At 38.5% G+C, this 16,102-nt stretch overlaps 1 protein-coding gene across 1 annotated transcript in view; it reads right to left on the bottom strand.

Annotated features, from left to right (window-relative positions):
- Positions 1-16,102, bottom strand: part of RFX4 (regulatory factor X4) — a 78,699-nt gene that overhangs the window by 40,162 nt on the left and 22,435 nt on the right. Inside the window, exons 6-9 of the mRNA XM_037388644.1 lie at positions 9,343-9,404; positions 4,160-4,373; positions 3,250-3,327; positions 1,211-1,374 (exon numbers count right to left, since the gene is read on the bottom strand). Coding sequence (XP_037244541.1) covers positions 1,211-1,374; positions 3,250-3,327; positions 4,160-4,373; positions 9,343-9,404 — 518 coding nt within the window. The remainder of the gene's footprint in view (positions 1-1,210; positions 1,375-3,249; positions 3,328-4,159; positions 4,374-9,342; positions 9,405-16,102) is intronic.

The raw sequence follows: 16,102 nt of genomic DNA on the forward strand, positions 1-16,102 counted from the left end.
GGCTTAATAGCCACAATCTGGCCCTTTATATGCATTACAAAAGTCTATATTCACACTCAAGTCTCTCCTTATTTGCTATGAAAGAACTAAGCAGCTTGAGAAAAGGACTGCTGTTCTGTTTAATCCTTCCAATGAAATAGATTTGGGGGGGCGGGGAGAGGTGGTGAGGGGCAAAGCCTGTAAAAACGTATATGTCTTATCAAGGAAAGTCCATGCTTATAACAGGTTTCTTGTGGAAAAAATACTTTGCCTGTACTTTAGCAGTTATGCAGTGTGCATAGGAGAGCAGAACATCATCTTGAAAACATTTGCCATGATAAAAGATGCTCTAAAATCTTGTGAGCCAAATACACACCACCAATAAGAAATCCTAGAGCAACATTCTTAACAAATTACTCAACCTCAGGAACACATCAGTCAAATAATACTAAAGGCGTACACATATATTTAGAAAAAGCATTTCCTGATACACATATTAGGAAAATGAAGGGGGGAAAACAGGCTGACTGCCCTCAGTGATTACACTTTTTGCTGTGAACTGTTGATCTCTGTCCTGCTTTACCTATATAAACAAGACTTCTTAATATTAATAATGTGATCCTGAAATAAACATGTATCTGTTCTTCATAGTTGAGGATTTAAATTAAACCAGCTTGTCCAAGGCTTAACAAGTATGATCTTCATGTTTTATACTCCTGGCAGAGTGACAATTGGGTTCCAAGAGTGTATACAGAGGCAAATGCTTAGGTTTCTGTGCCTGAATAGGCATGTGAATATTTACAAACAGACCAGCCAGGTCAGCTCCTCTTGTCACTATAATTCAGAATACTGTTATGTTTTTATCCCACACTAGCAGAAAAGTGTCCAAAATTTTCAGAAGACTATGTGGCACTCTGCAGCCTGCAGATTTCTGACATTCCCTGAAAGCTGGGAAATGACTATCAGACTGATGTCAATAAACCAAGAAGAAGGTCGTATTCTTTATCACACAAAAAATAACAAGTTTTTCACAGCACAAGTCTTGTTAAAATCTGAATATTTCTTCATGAACATGTCGGCTTTTCAACTCCTTGGAGCTGACACTGTGATTTAAACTCAGGAAATGGGGTAGCAGCAAGCAGCTTTCTGAGAACAGGTGTCATTGTCGAAGAAAAGACATGTAACAAAGACAGCTGAGCTCAAAGTGGTCAGTGCTGCTAGCTGTACTGACCTGTCAGGTAATGCTTGTAGTACCGTTGGCATCAAAACTCCAGAAATTGCTTTGTACAGAATTGAATCACAAACTCCCACTATATTCACTACAGTTGAAGAACCCAATACAGGCAGCATATGAGGAGGCATCCCTTGCCAAAAGTGCAGAAGAAAACTTTGAACCTGAAATCACAAGAAGAAGCAGGGTTGTTTAAATTAATAATAATCAAAGGCTACAAACACCATTTTCTTTAAATATCCTGCTTACATAGCATTTGTTTCAGACCCAAAGCTGGATCAATGGTGTAAAACACAGGCAAGGCATATTCCTTAACTAGGCAGGCTTATACTGTAACGCAGCACAAAATGGGATAATCAACCAAAGGGCAAGGAGACACTCTGAGTTGGTGACAGGGTGTCTTTGTGTTATTACAGGAGAGGACCCATGGAAACCACCGTATTTTTACATTCCATCAGTAGCTGGTGAGTGTAACTCTTTGGCTTCCACATGTCAAGCCTTTTTCTCTCTCTTTGCTCTCTGTCCCTGTATACAAAGGAATGCAATCTAGGACTTGGTGTAGGGAGCGAGAGGAGGACAGCACATGGCTTACAGGGGTCAATATACCATTTTCTGTCTTCATTTTGGAAAGAAACATTACACTTTTATATTTATTCTTTCCTCCACTATGAAGGAAAGAGGAGAAAGAATGGAGAAAGACAAAAAAAAAAATGGGGAGGAGACTGCAGACACAGTAAAATATACCTGTGAAAAATTTCATTTAGGAAGTAAAGGTGTTACTCAGTGAACGATATGATCAGTTCTACAGGGGTCAGAATGCACCAGCATTCATAAATGATAAACTTTTGCACACAATTGTTACTGAAACAAGTAACCACACCAGGTGCAGTAAATAATATTTGTCATTTATATATTGTTGCTGCTCAGCCTCTTATCTGCCATTGATTCTGACAAACAGATCTCCTAACAAAATATAACATCCTGTTCTTAAGGAGGTATTCTGAGATTTATGCAGCAAAACTTCCTGAATATGTGTCACATATTTCTCTCACGTGGAAACATCTAGTCTGAGTACAATGACTTAAAAGAGTCTCAGCTTTAAAGCAGAAGAGTGTGAAAATCAAACAGTGAAAGGAAGCAGAGAATTTCTTGCCATTGTTCAGAAGGGAAAGTCAAAATACCAGTTTCCTTTGATTTTTTTCCAGGACCTGGATGTCATATTTGAATCCTGCCCTCAGCATCACTATAGATAGATTTGCTTTCCTGGACAAGAGGCCTTCTTCACATGTAATATAAAACTGTTTGCATTTCAGTAACATTTAATTTTTCAGCTCTAATTATAGAGCTGTCTGCATGCACTGCCAGAAAACCTTCAGATTCAGTCAGATATGCAGCAGGTACAAACCTCATCCATCTCTAGTGGATCGCATCAACCACTGAGCAGTGTATGTGTTCCCAGCGGCACTGCAGTAAAACTGAGCAACTGGAGACTTCAGCTACAGCTTACTGGGATATCTGGGAGGCTGTAGGCCCCCCACTGCCTCGTGTCATTGTTACTAGACCAGCAGAGCCCACCATTTTGGCTGTGGCACCTGCCCTGTGTTTGTGCTGAGCACTCAAAGGAACTCCTTCAAACAGAGCTCAGTCCCATCTCGAAGTTTAGAAGAAGATGGTTGTGGACACAGTTCTTGAGTTGTAAGAACTGGATTGACCAACTTATCGTAAGGCTATATTGCTACCTTAATCTTGCTGGAGAATGGCAGAATTAAAATATTCCCATTGCTTTCATTCCTCTATTCATACAGTGTTACAAGTGAGATTTAACACTATTGTCATATATTATATACACAGGTATATATTCATTACTCTTATTTATTATTATTATTCATTACTATATACATCATTACTATTATTCATTACTCATAAAAAGGATCAGCCACTGCAAAACCATAAGTTTGTAATATCACATTCAAAATAAGCTCTCAGATCCATTAATATCATATGTATCATTAAACTACAACTGTAGTTTCTAACCATACCTCATCAAAGTTTGCTCTTATTACAGTGTCTAGTATCCTCTGACAGTGAGTTCTATACATCATAATAAAGGTAGAAACCTGAAAAAGAATGAGAGGGAGACACACAAAAGATTATTCTACTTTAAGAAATCAGCTTTTAAAACTATCAGAATATAGAGCACAAAAAGTAAGTTTTTTCTTATCTTACCTATGCACAATTGCAAAAATAATGAAATCGGTTAGTCTAGTTGGTTAGATTAGCTTTAAGATGAGTTTTCTTCTTAAAAGTAAATTCTCCCTTTGAATTCGTGTATTTTTCTATGTCAATGGGGATTCTTCAAATGTAAGAGCAAAAAGCCTCAGTGAGATCAAAGACGAGAATGTGGCCCTAATTAGGACATAAAGAACTATAAAACCCTATTCTTTTGCCCACTTTACATTGATACTACACATGTGAATAGCATCAGAAAACTATCAAGCTCAGCCAAGAGCAGTCAGAGCACTTCTGTCATATGTGCAGATACGATTCTTTTAATTTCCAGTCTAGAAAAATAAGAAATGCACCAAGTCCCTCTCTGCTCAAGAAAGCATCAGAACTGTTTTTCAGTTTGCCATCAAGTATGTTCGCAGATTAAAGAGATATAACATATTTGAAAACAGTTACTCTCAAACTCATCTGCTGTATGTAATGTAGCTTTTTAAAAAAGTGTGCACAGGCTTTAGAAATATTGTACAGCTGATAGTGTCAGCTGCCTCTTTTAAGGGAAGATATTTCTTCCTATTATATGAAGCAATTAAGTCCCCCATAAATAAAGTCAAAGCATTATTAAACTTACTCTAATTTAAAGTCTTCATATTTTAGATAAAGCTTTCTTCCAGAGCACGGGAAAAAAAAGCAAGACAAGCCAAGAAAAGATTTCCAAAGTGTTACCTTCTCCTCTGGCAGACTGGCTGGCAGATTTAGATCTTTGACATTTGGAAACTCTGGCAGTAACGTTCCCAGTTTGGATCGTGGTGAATACGCCACTGTCTGTTTGGTTACTTCTTTTTTTCCTGTTTCGTTCACCCAGGCTGCTCCTTTTTTAGAATACATCACATCATAATACTGGGAGTTTTCTTTCACTGCAATTCCATAATAATGGTACCTGATACATAGAGATGTATATTTGATAAAACATATTGTTTGAAAATTAAAAAAAAAAAGTGGGGGTAAGAGAAACTGATAATGCTAACAACTTCTACAGTACAACATACTGTGCAACAGTTGTATATTATTAACAAGCATTGATTCAGGAGCAGAACATTGCAGTAATATATTGGGCTTTCAATTTTCATTCCTTCTGGGAAAAGTAGCTCTCTTCAGAGTTAATAAAGTTGACTGTTGCAGGGCAGGGAAATAATGGACTTCTATTTTTTTTCTTGTTATACAAAAAAAAAAAAGCATCTTAAAGCTACTTGTTGGCAAAGCTCTGCTGTGCAGCTGCTCCTTTAGTTTAGCAATTAGCAGAGGTACAGACCCTCTGGATTGTCCCTTCTGTTGTTACAGTGATTCTCACACTGTTGAGGGCTGGTTTGATCCCTGGAAAGCACAAGTCTTTATTGCAAATGAGTTGATCAGAAATGTTTCAAAAATCGAAAACACTTCAATGAAAAGAGAGGGTAGAAAAAGGCGTGTGTTGGAAAGCAATGAATGGTAGAAAATGTACAGTTCAAAATTATTTGCTTCATAACTTAGCATCAGCACTGGGTTTAGATCAGTGAGGGATGCTACACAACAGTGTAACTCTGTCCGTGCAGACCACAGTGGGAATTACCCAGTGTGGCTGTGCTATAAAAATGCATTGGTGGCCTTATGGCACAAGTTTGTGCTACAACATAGCTTTATTATACTTGTTAATGGAAGCACTGATTATCCAGTCTAATTCTTGCACCAAAGCAGCAAAGGTAATCTTAGTCCTTTTATAACTTGCTAAATTTTATTCCAGTGTCTCAGCTGTAGGCACCACCAACCCATCAGCTAAATTTTTAATGATTACAAAAGGCATCTCAAGATTGTATTGCTCATATAGTTTTGATTCACCTTACTTTCCTAGAGGGATTTTTTAATGATCTTCCAGTTCTCTCCTTACAGCCTATCAAAAGCCTATTAGACCGTGATGAGACACTGTCCTCTGGATCCCACTATGGTGGCAGGAGAAGATACCATCTTCGGGTGTTTGCTGTATTCCCTAGACAGTTACTGATTTCAGAGTGCTGCCAGCAGATCTGTTCACTTGAACGGACCTGAGTTTGCTTTAGGCAAAATCAGGTGGTTTTACAAATGTCTTCAAATAAATTAGTGAAAGAGTAGCATCTAATTGATGGCAGTTTAACTCAGGTGACTTTTTTCTCTCACAGTCATTCACCCACAGATCAGCGTGTGTCAATCTCCAGCAGAAAGTGGTGACAAAGAGCTGGAAGCCCTAATCTTTTCTACCAGCACAGACAGACTGAGAGGAGGCCTGGGGAGTTGTGGCAGAGATCTAGTACATGGCTCGCTTTCCAAGCTCACTAAGGATGTTCCATATTGTCCATTTAAAAAAAAAGCTATCATGAACTCAATATTGAATAACCCAAGTGAGATTTATTAAAACATTAAGATGACATGGTACGAATGGGACCTCCTAGTTTCAATACTTTAGAAAGCCACGCTATTGACTCCAAACCTGCCCATCAGGGCTTAGGCCAAAATGTGTATTCCACGCTAGAAACCAGGCTCCAGATTGGTCCTAACCTGTTAAAGGTGGCTAAGGGGAAGTTTGTGCTAACACTGGGGTTATAACACCAGCTGTAGAAGTTTAGCTTTTTTACTTGAATGGTAACAACTCCAGCTTGCAGCTCAAGTCCACAGTTGGTCTCTAGCAGCTGTCATGCCTGCACTGCACCTAGAAGCCATAAGGCCCACGCACGTCCTGGGCAGTATTCAGGGGTAGGAGAAACCTAAAGGAAATGCTACAAGAAGCTAGCACCACGAATTGCTGAGGGAAGGTGGGGAGGAAAGGGAAAAGGCTACAGCAAGCAAGCAGAACTGCAAAAGTTCAAGACTGAGAGGTTTGTATAATTTAAACAGCAGTCAGTCTCATATCAAGTTTCCTCTTAAATCAGTTCAAGAAAATAATGAATGAAAGCCTGGAAAATGTAGAATTTCACTGTGCCTTATTTAATTTCTGGTATAGCACTTGGCAGTTAACTACATAAAAGAGTTTTCCAGGTAGCTTCAAAATCATGTAGACAGCAACAGCCAAATTAACTCCAAAATTTTTCCAGATTGCTTCTTCCTTCAGTAATTTTACCATCCCAAATGGCAAAAATTCACTGGTGCAGCATACAAAGATTCTTCTCCAAGCAATTTTCTGTATTTCTATCAGAAAAAGACCCCAACTTAATTCAATAAACAGGGCCTGAAAATTTGATCTGTAGAAGAATAATGTACAGACAACACAATCATTTTTGTGGTAAATATTGGCATCCTTTTTACTCCATGGATCTGGTATCTGCAGCACTCCTTTAAACAAAGAAGAAAACTTCCCTTCACACCATGTAGTTTCCATCAGTTTAACTAACCTCCTGTGTGCATAATTGAAGTTTCAAACTACAGTACAGAAAGAAATCAGCTTTTAGGTTAGCTGCCTTGTCATGGCTTACCTGTGGTGGAACTGGTTTTAAGCTCAGTGCAATAGAGAACAGCTGCATGCTTACAGCAATAAACACAGCTGCAAAAAAAGAAGCCTCACAACCAATGACCAAGAGCATAGCAGCATTGTAGCTCTGATCTTTGTAATGTTACAAGGCAGCCGTGCTATAAAAAGTTTGAAGGCAGAATAGTGTGAAGTCAGATAATCTTAACCACTTCTATGGCCAAGTTTCCTTTGGAAGTAGTAGGGAAGTGGAATGAAAATCATACTGGCAGCAATTGGTTACCACAGTTGGCAATAAAGGGCCTGAAGTGTTAATGCCTAAAGTAATTTCTTTATGTAACACTTTGTTGGAATGCAGTCAGATGTTTCTGAAAACAAAAATAGTGTTCAATTACAGCTATGCTGGGTCTAGCAAGGAATGTATTTATTGCAATGAAGTACAGTGTACATGTAGTGTGTGTTTATAACTCTCTTCTTCATTGGATCAAATGAGAATGACTCCTCTGTATGCTATAATCTTTGGGGTGTTAACCACTGACAAAGATGTAGGCACTGTCTTTTAGAACAGAAGAACTCAATTTCATTCATACCGAGTGATTATGATCTCTTTCACAGGGGTGACCAGGGACTCTCATGGGAAAAGGAATCTGCAGAGCACAGGCAGCATGCTTTACAGAAACCCCTTCTTATTTGCTAGATAGAGGGCAGAACCATTGCAAAGGTGGCATGAGAGGAGTATGTGACCTGAAAACCCCTCTGACAGGCATCCAGGTTGAGGGAAAATATGCAAGAAATATTAAGTCTCATTGATTTTTAGCCTCATTGAGAGTAAAGAGCCATAGCTTTTGGAGATGTAAGGTACCTTCAATCAGCAGATCAAGAGCCCTCTGAGAGACTCCTGGAGCTGCAGGAGGAGCCCAGTTTGGAAACAGAGCAGTACTCATTCATTAAACAGGAAGATAAATAACAAAGTTATAGCCATGTCAGTGATTTTATGGCTGACAGCAGGTACTGTCATATGAATGCTTCAATAAAGCAACCTGTGCACACTTTCACTCCATCTTTATGAACCTCCACAGGACTTCTATTCAGTGCTAAATCCTGATTCTCCGAGTCCAGACCTGTCATGCTTTCCTAATATGCTGTTGGACTAGCCCAGAATTTGCACCTGAGAGATTCCTGGCAGTTTTTTTATGAGCGATGTTACGGTAGGTCTGAATTTGTATTTGGGAAGAGATTTCAAATATTCTATTAGCTGTTTAAATACAGGTGCTCTAGAAAAAGAAAACTATGTTATAAAGATTAGGAAAATCTCAAGATGGGGGAAAGAACATTTGTTCCCATCAAAGAGACACTACATGGCATGGACCACCAGTTAGAAAAGCACAGCAAAGTTAATTTTAATGGGATTTCTTTTAGCATCTTATTTTCTTTTTTCCTTTAAAGAGTGGGTCATTCTACCTTTAGTATATAAGCTCAAGTCTCATAGCATATTTGTTTCTCAGCATCTAGCAATATTGTGTTTCCAGGCTTTGTTTTGAAAGATAAGCTTTACCAGCAAAATTTTGCAAACACACTGTCCCAGGTTTTTGTTTTCCCCTCCATAGTTTTCTGCTTGTGCTCTACAGAGACTACCCTTAGACTACCCTGTAGGATTCTCTGAAAGCTAATAAAGAAAAGCAGATATTATTTTTCTTAGCGGGATTACATTTGCCATAAAAAGAGCCAAAGCTCCACTTGAAAAATTTCATGCAGTCCACAAGCAGAAAAAAGGATAAAAACATCACTGCATCCTCTCTATAAATTGGTAGAACCACATCTTGTCAACAACTGGAAAAAGTCAAATGTCCCAGGAAGTGCATTTTTCTTTCTGCATCAATTTCTTATTCTAAAATTAAGATGAACTGTTTTCAGGAAGCACCCTTTTGGGTAAGGCAATAAACTAATTCCTTGATCACTTAAAGATATGTTTGATTTCATTACACAGGAAAAATGGTGGTTAATTCCAGGTTTGTGGACAATTCCAGTTTAGACCAATGTATGTTCCTACCTAAATTTCAGATAGCATTCTGCCACTCGTCCTCTAAACTGAAACATGATGTTAACCAGCTGTCATTTTCCAGCCTCCAACAGTAGCTCACTACTCCTGGGTGTGAATGTCCTTTAAGTTGTGTAAAGTGAGTCAAGATGAAAAACATTATAGGAGCAATATGGAAAATATTGCTGATGAAATCAGTAAAAGGCATCTGTTAGACTACCTTTGCAGGATCATTGCTGAATCACTAGGACAATATAAAGACTACAATGGAACCTCCATCAAAGTTGGGTTTTAAGTCCCCAACTGGACAAATTATTCCCTGATTTTATACCGTTCTATTCAGTAAAGCCAAAGCCAGATGACGGCCTGTACGAGATGACAATACCATATACTGCTTACTTTGATTGGCCTCTGGTTCCAAGTCGTCTTGTTGTTAGTTGTGGAAACTGTTGCCTTATTATCTGCAAATAAATAGAACTGATATTAGAAAAAAATGAAAAGCACATTTACTAATATTTAATTTAATATAGACTGTTAGGACAGAAAACCTACTGTAAAGTCAGCAATATACATGGCAGGAGAAACCAGAAATAAAACTTTTGATTTTTTCTTTTACTTTTGAAAGAGGGGAAAGAGACTTTGAAGTTCAGTATAATACCATTAATTTAAATAAAGACTTTCAGAAGTTACTGGAGTAGAATACATTTCCTTAAAAATCTAAGATCAGGTCTCCCTCTAAACTAAGGAGGCTTGTACTTAGCATTGCCCTACTACTTATTTATGTCTGTTTGCAGAATGAACAAACTTGGTTTTGCTGCAAATAGAGGAAATTCTCCTTTTGAGAGTCTTGGAGGCCACAGTTCTTTAAAGACCTTCATGATCCTGCCATTAAACACTCCTTTTTCTAAAAGATGATTCCCTGAAAAGATTTTGGTATTTGACAGAGGCACCCCTTCCACCAGGGAAGATTCACTGTTGCATTTGTAAAGATAGCACATGATCGATTTGTCCTCTATGGAAAACAAGTGCATTTCAGAAACAGCAGGGTATCATCAAGAATCTGGACTCTAGTCTGTTAGCAGAGATTAAAAGAACGTTGCCACTGTAAAACAAAACTTTAGTGCCAGATGCATTTAAGGAAATGGATGAATGAATGTAGATTGTGCCCTCAGTAATCAGAGCCTCTGTCAACCAGGTTAGTCCTGATGAGAAAGCTCTGTGAAGGTGGTGTTCAGCACCTCACAGAATTGAACCTGATTCTCAGTGTGGTCTGCAGTAGGAGGAAAATTCTTCTAGCAGAACAGTCATGCAAGAAGGACTGCAGTAAGTCTTGAGGATTCACTTGCAAAAAGAATTTCTTCCTTTTTAAATTATAGTCTATTTTAATTTTTTTTATTGTATAAATTGCTAAATATTTCCTCTTTGAGGGGGAACACGGACTAGTATTAAAGGTAAACAGGCATACAAGATATATATGTATATATAACTGCTCAACTAGAACAAAATGTCAATTAAAATTGATTAAATAATATAGATTTTTTTCTCCATTAGCCATTTTGCCACCGTGATAAATATTTAATCCTGATTGATGACTGAAAGCTCTGGAACAAGTATTTGGATCAAAAGGTGCTATATAAATAAAGACATTACAATGTCACATATTTGTCCATTTCGTCGGTAATATTTTCTTTTCTTTTTTTCTTTTTTTTTTTTTTTTTTTTTAGAAAAGTACAGTCATGTTCCCTCTGTATCATGTAAAAATTGAACTGTGTTGGTTTCCAAGAGCTTTGCACAACGTGGCCAATGTCAAAAATGCAGCATAGACTCCGAGTCGCTAGGTTGTTCAGCTTTAATTTCTGGAGCAAAACTTCAGCAAACAGTAAAACACTTTTGTGGAGCTGTGAAAGTTCAGCCTAGCTGTTTGATAAATGAGCAGACAGGCAAGCAGCCCTTCTTTCTTTTTTTGTATGGATTCAATGAAGCCTGCCTAAAGAACACCACATGCTGTTCCAGCTACTGATCTAACATTCCGCAACATCTCAGCCTTCCAAATTCCCTTTAATTACACATTAATCCCACCCCTCTCTCTTTCATTTTCTGCAGACAGGGTTGGGGGCTCCACAAGGCTGTGGGAAAAAAGCAGTGTTGAAGAACTACTTTCTGAGGATGGGTTTTTGGGGCTAGGGGATTTTTTAATTTATTTTTTTTTCTGGTGGCAGTTGTCATTCAGAAAATACCATTCCTCTCCAAAAGCTGATTTTACAGAAGTAACCTTGAAAATAAATCTTAATATTAGAGATTTTTGTTTATGCTATTTTTTTCTTTTAGAACGACATGAACCCATATTACTTTCAAGTCTTTCTAGTAGTGATGAAGTGTTACAATACACACTGTAAATGCTACTTTATGAACCATATGCCGTGGGAGTTCCTGGGATTTAAACAGATCAGCCAATTTCTACATACCAGGGCAGAGGTGATCAGGAAAAGAGAAGAATAATGGAGCAGTTGATTAGATGATCCTTTTTTCTTTTCTTTGTTTGTTTCTTTTTTAAATCTGGCACATTTTAAACAATGAAATACACCTTTCAAAATACAGCTGAAAAGTATGCATCAATTAAAATAGTCTTTACAAATAATTTACAAAAAAAAGAGAAAATAATCTAGCACACATTTAGAAAAAATGAAAAAAATGTCCAGATTTTTTGATCTAATGCTGTATATGTAAAATATGTATAACATGACAAACTCATGGTTGGGTGCTCATACACATGAGCATGGGTATTTGTGTTTGTGTTTGGAATAAAACGAGTCAAGTACTAAATGAATGAGCTGTTCATATAAATGTTTATATTCAGCTACATTTATACAAATCCCTGTGTAATGATATTGCCAAAGGCAGTGTGATTTCCCTGAAAGGAGAGAGGAAGCCAGATCAGGCAGGACAAAGTGGAATTCATTGTGTGCTGAAATCAATGGAAAAAGCAGAGGGTCCAAAATGTTGATTTTTAAATCATACTTTCAGCCTGAAAAGTCACCCTGTAAAATACATCATCATTGTGTTTCATGTTTATTAACTTTTAAAGACCTACAGATAAAATTAGTTCATTTTACAGCTGAGTGGGAAGGGAAGGGGGTTCCTAATTGTTGGACATGAAAACTCAGGTTTGGATCTGAAAACCAAGTTGGATCATTTTCCTTTCATCACTGCAATGGGGTTGCACAAGCAAACGAATCAAGACCAGACCACGCAGTCTGAGCTGCTTTCTGAATGGAGCCCAGTCCCCGTTTTCACAGCAGCACTGGCTTCTCAACAGAAGCAGTGGTAAAAAGATCTCATGGGTGGTATTATCCAAGGGAATTTTTGAGTGAATGGGCCTTTTACCATTGTCCTTCAACAGAACTGAAATTTCATCTCATACTTCTCCAAACTGACCACAAATTCAGTTGCCCTATGAGATCTGTCAGATCTGTTGAGTAGAAGGGTACAGGCTTTACATTTTCCAAGCAAATTTCTACCTAAATTATGCAGTAGTTTTGACTGTTAGGCATTATTTTATGCTACTTGGCTTTTTAGTGTTGAGACAGATGTAGACCAGAAGTTTCACATGCAAATAACTTCTGTCCTTACTATATTAGCCTCAGAAACCAACTCCCCTTCAATTTCTTTCTCGGTTACTAAACTTCAGTTGTGTTCTCCCTCTCTTTATTCTGTGCCTTGCTCAAGATCTGACCTCCCTTCTGCCTATAGAAGATCTTGTATGCCTTTCTGGATTTAAAAAAAAAAAAAAAAAAAAGATATCTTATCTATTTTATCTTGTCTTTTTATCTTATCTTTTTGCAGCCCCATAGTTCTTTTGGTGATTGCCTACTGTATACATAAGAGCCAGACAGAAGTCATTAAATTATAAACCAATATACATATAGTTTACATGTTTTCAGGGGACCAGCATATCAAGTCACCATTTGTTCAACATTTTTGCAGACAATCCTGATCCATGGTTTTTAGGAATGCCTGTGCAGGTGAAATAAGGGGACTTCTTTCTTTCTGACAGGCAGTAAACTTTCCACTCTGTATGCATGGGGCAGCCAAACTGAATGCAGGAAAGAAGTTTTCTCATACCATTCTCTCACACTGAGATTACAACACTGGTAGTACAACATTCAACATATATTGCACAGATCTTGGAGCTAACAGGATTTTTTTCCCAGTTGGGCTTTTTAAACACAGTAGAGGTATCTGAGTAAATTTGAATTAAGTATTTAGTTACTTGTATTTTGGGTCATTCTTAAAATAATGCAATAAAAATTACATAAGTTGAGCATCCATGCAAAACACAGAAAGCTTTAGGAGCAACAACTAGAAAAATGCACTTGCTCTGTAAAGGTCTGTATTGTAGTCTGCACTAATCTATTAACCTTAGACATGGCAAACTGCAGGAGCTCTTCTTTTACTCACAAATGGCTGCAAAGGTACATTCCTTCATCCTGATTACTGCCAGCTGTAATTTCTGCCACTGCATCTCTCCTCACATCTCCAGCACTGTGACATTCCAACACAAGCAAAGCCAGCCCCAGCTTTAAAATGAGGAATATATCATCTATTCTGCCTTCATCCCTACACTGTGACCCTTTGCTCCTCATTGCGTTCACTATCGAACTGTGAACTTCATATTTCCCAATCATTCCATGTAAATTCTTCTATATGAGATGCCAAAGCAAATTGGAAAAAAAAACCCCCAAAACTATCTTATAAAGCATCTTACAGATCCAGTCTTTATGCAAACAAATAAGGATGACAAACTAGAGATGACTGGAAAGTTCTGAACTTTCTTTCTCCCTCCCTGTATCAAAATATTACATTTTGCTCTGGCAGCAATAGGCAGAGGATGACTTTTAGGAGTCTTTTTCCCCAGAATAATTTAAATTGCTGCTTTTCAAAAGACATGTTAATTTTGTTAGTGCATCTGATCTAGAGGGATGTTATTCTTCACTCTTGTTCCTTTCTTTTTTAAATAAATTTGGCCATGCTTCTAGAACTTCCCAGAGTAATGAAATAAAATCAAATTAAGTTGCAAGCCAGCATTTGCACTCTGCCAGAATGAGAAATGGATTTCAGGCTCCAGGCTCTGTAGCTCTGGGAGGTTCTAGAGAAATTCTAAATACAGTGGAATCAATTCTCTTTTCTCTGATAACAATTCTATTTATCTGAACACAAGTTTTGAGTCCCATATCTAAAGGGTGTGCTTTTCTTTCACAAAGTCAGGTACAGAATATCTGTGTTTATTTACTGAATTCAGTTGTAGTGTTTCAGTCTTAAGCTTCTTTGCCACAGCAGCAGGAAAAAGAAAACAGTGATGCCAAATATAACTATACTCCCACACAGCCATGCTTTCCTTATTCTCACTGCTGTGAAACACAAACAACACTGACATTCTCAATCTTACATGATAAGTGTATGATTTTTAGGCTTATTCATCTCTGGCTTGGTACTGCTCCAGCTGGATCATTCTGGGGTTTCCCCATCTCCTTCACTCCTTTTGAAAATCGTGCCCTGAGATGGTCTGTTATTATTAACACCTGTGTTAACAGGTACCTTTTGGATCAAAGATGGCTCGGGGCTGGCTTAACACCACATTACCTTGAGGAAAAGGTTGAGAAAGCTTTGCCCCAAGAAACATCCACTGATAGGAAAGAGAATAATCAAATAAGCCCATTACAAAATATCATTCCTGTCCTCCAAATCCACCAAACTGTGCAAAAAGAGAGGACGTGTGACTATGTCTATACCTTCTCTACTCTTTGCTTGCTTTCTTGCATGGCCCAGGAGAGAAGATTGTAACGTACAGGTCCAGCATTCTTGACCCCAGACCTGTTGTTAGATTCAATAACCTTCCTATTTCTCTCCACTCGCTCCCATCATTTTGTGGAACAGGGCATGGTCTAGCTGTAGGACAAGATCTTGTTTCTAGCACTGATAAATCTCAATAGATGCTGTAAAGCAAGTCAAAAAAGCCTGCTGGCACTTTCTGTAATGTCTGTGCCTAATTCTGCCTGCTATGGAAGTTCACTCCATGGTGAACTCCAACTGAACTGGACCCTCTAGTGAAGCTTATGAGACCCCCTCCTCAAATTCATCTATGTACAACAATATCCTCCTTCAGCAGCTCCTCTGGCCAGATGGAATTCAGCCTAAGGCATGATCAGATTACTGCATCCCAACAAAGCTGCAAATGCCCTGACTCCAATGCTTAACTGAGCTGTAGCCACTTTTGGTGCTGACTTGCTGAAGCCAAGCAGATCTAAAACCCTGCACAACTCCCCCTGCTCTGTACTGGTGCCAGCACACTTACTGCCATCACCTAGCATATCTGTGGGAAAAGGCTGAGCGCCAGGATCCCTGCACTCTGGCAGACCTGGCGCTGTAAGAACAGCCTCTGGGACATGTTGACAAGGCATGAGGTAAAGGAGCCCAGAGGCTGCTCTACTTCATGCTGAAGACATAACTAGAAGCCAGATGCTTGAAGTGGCAAAGCCAGTAAAAAATCCCTTTACTAGTGGGCAAACCTTTGGGAAAGCAAACGTCACTCAGAAGAAACTGAGGTGTCCTTACTGGTTTTCTTACTCCCCAAGCTCAAGAAGAAAGAGGCAATAGTCAGCAATCTGCAATAGTACAAGGGATCAGTGAAGCAGAGCCAAGGGGGCAAAGATCTTTCCAACTACACTGTAGTACCCCTGTTTCCCACACCAGCATGACCACTTGCTTCTGCTATTATGGCCTCCTCAGAGGAACTTGGCCTAGAAGATTCTGAGTCAGGAAGCAAAGTCATGCTTGTCTTAACTGTCCTTCAGTCAGGAACCTCAGCTGTTAAAAAGGGATGAAGGAAAAGCAGGGACTGCTCAGATAGTGCTGGCAGACTGTTACAGTCCTTTGAGGCAGTTACAGAAACCACAGCCTCAGCTTTAGATTGATTTCCCCCCAGTTCTATTTTTCTTTTCTATATTGAGAAGATAAAGTCTAATAAAAAAAACCATTCCATATGTAGCAACTGTTCTTAATAAAACAAGTGCTGGTTTATTCTATCAGAAAAGAGCACCTAGAATAAATTTGGCTTTGCTATAACTGAGACTACTTAGGAGCAAACAGAGTAAAAATAACA

This window comes from Falco rusticolus, chromosome 5 (assembly GCF_015220075.1).
Source record: "Falco rusticolus isolate bFalRus1 chromosome 5, bFalRus1.pri, whole genome shotgun sequence".
In the NCBI taxonomy this organism is placed as follows: domain Eukaryota; kingdom Metazoa; phylum Chordata; class Aves; order Falconiformes; family Falconidae; genus Falco; species Falco rusticolus.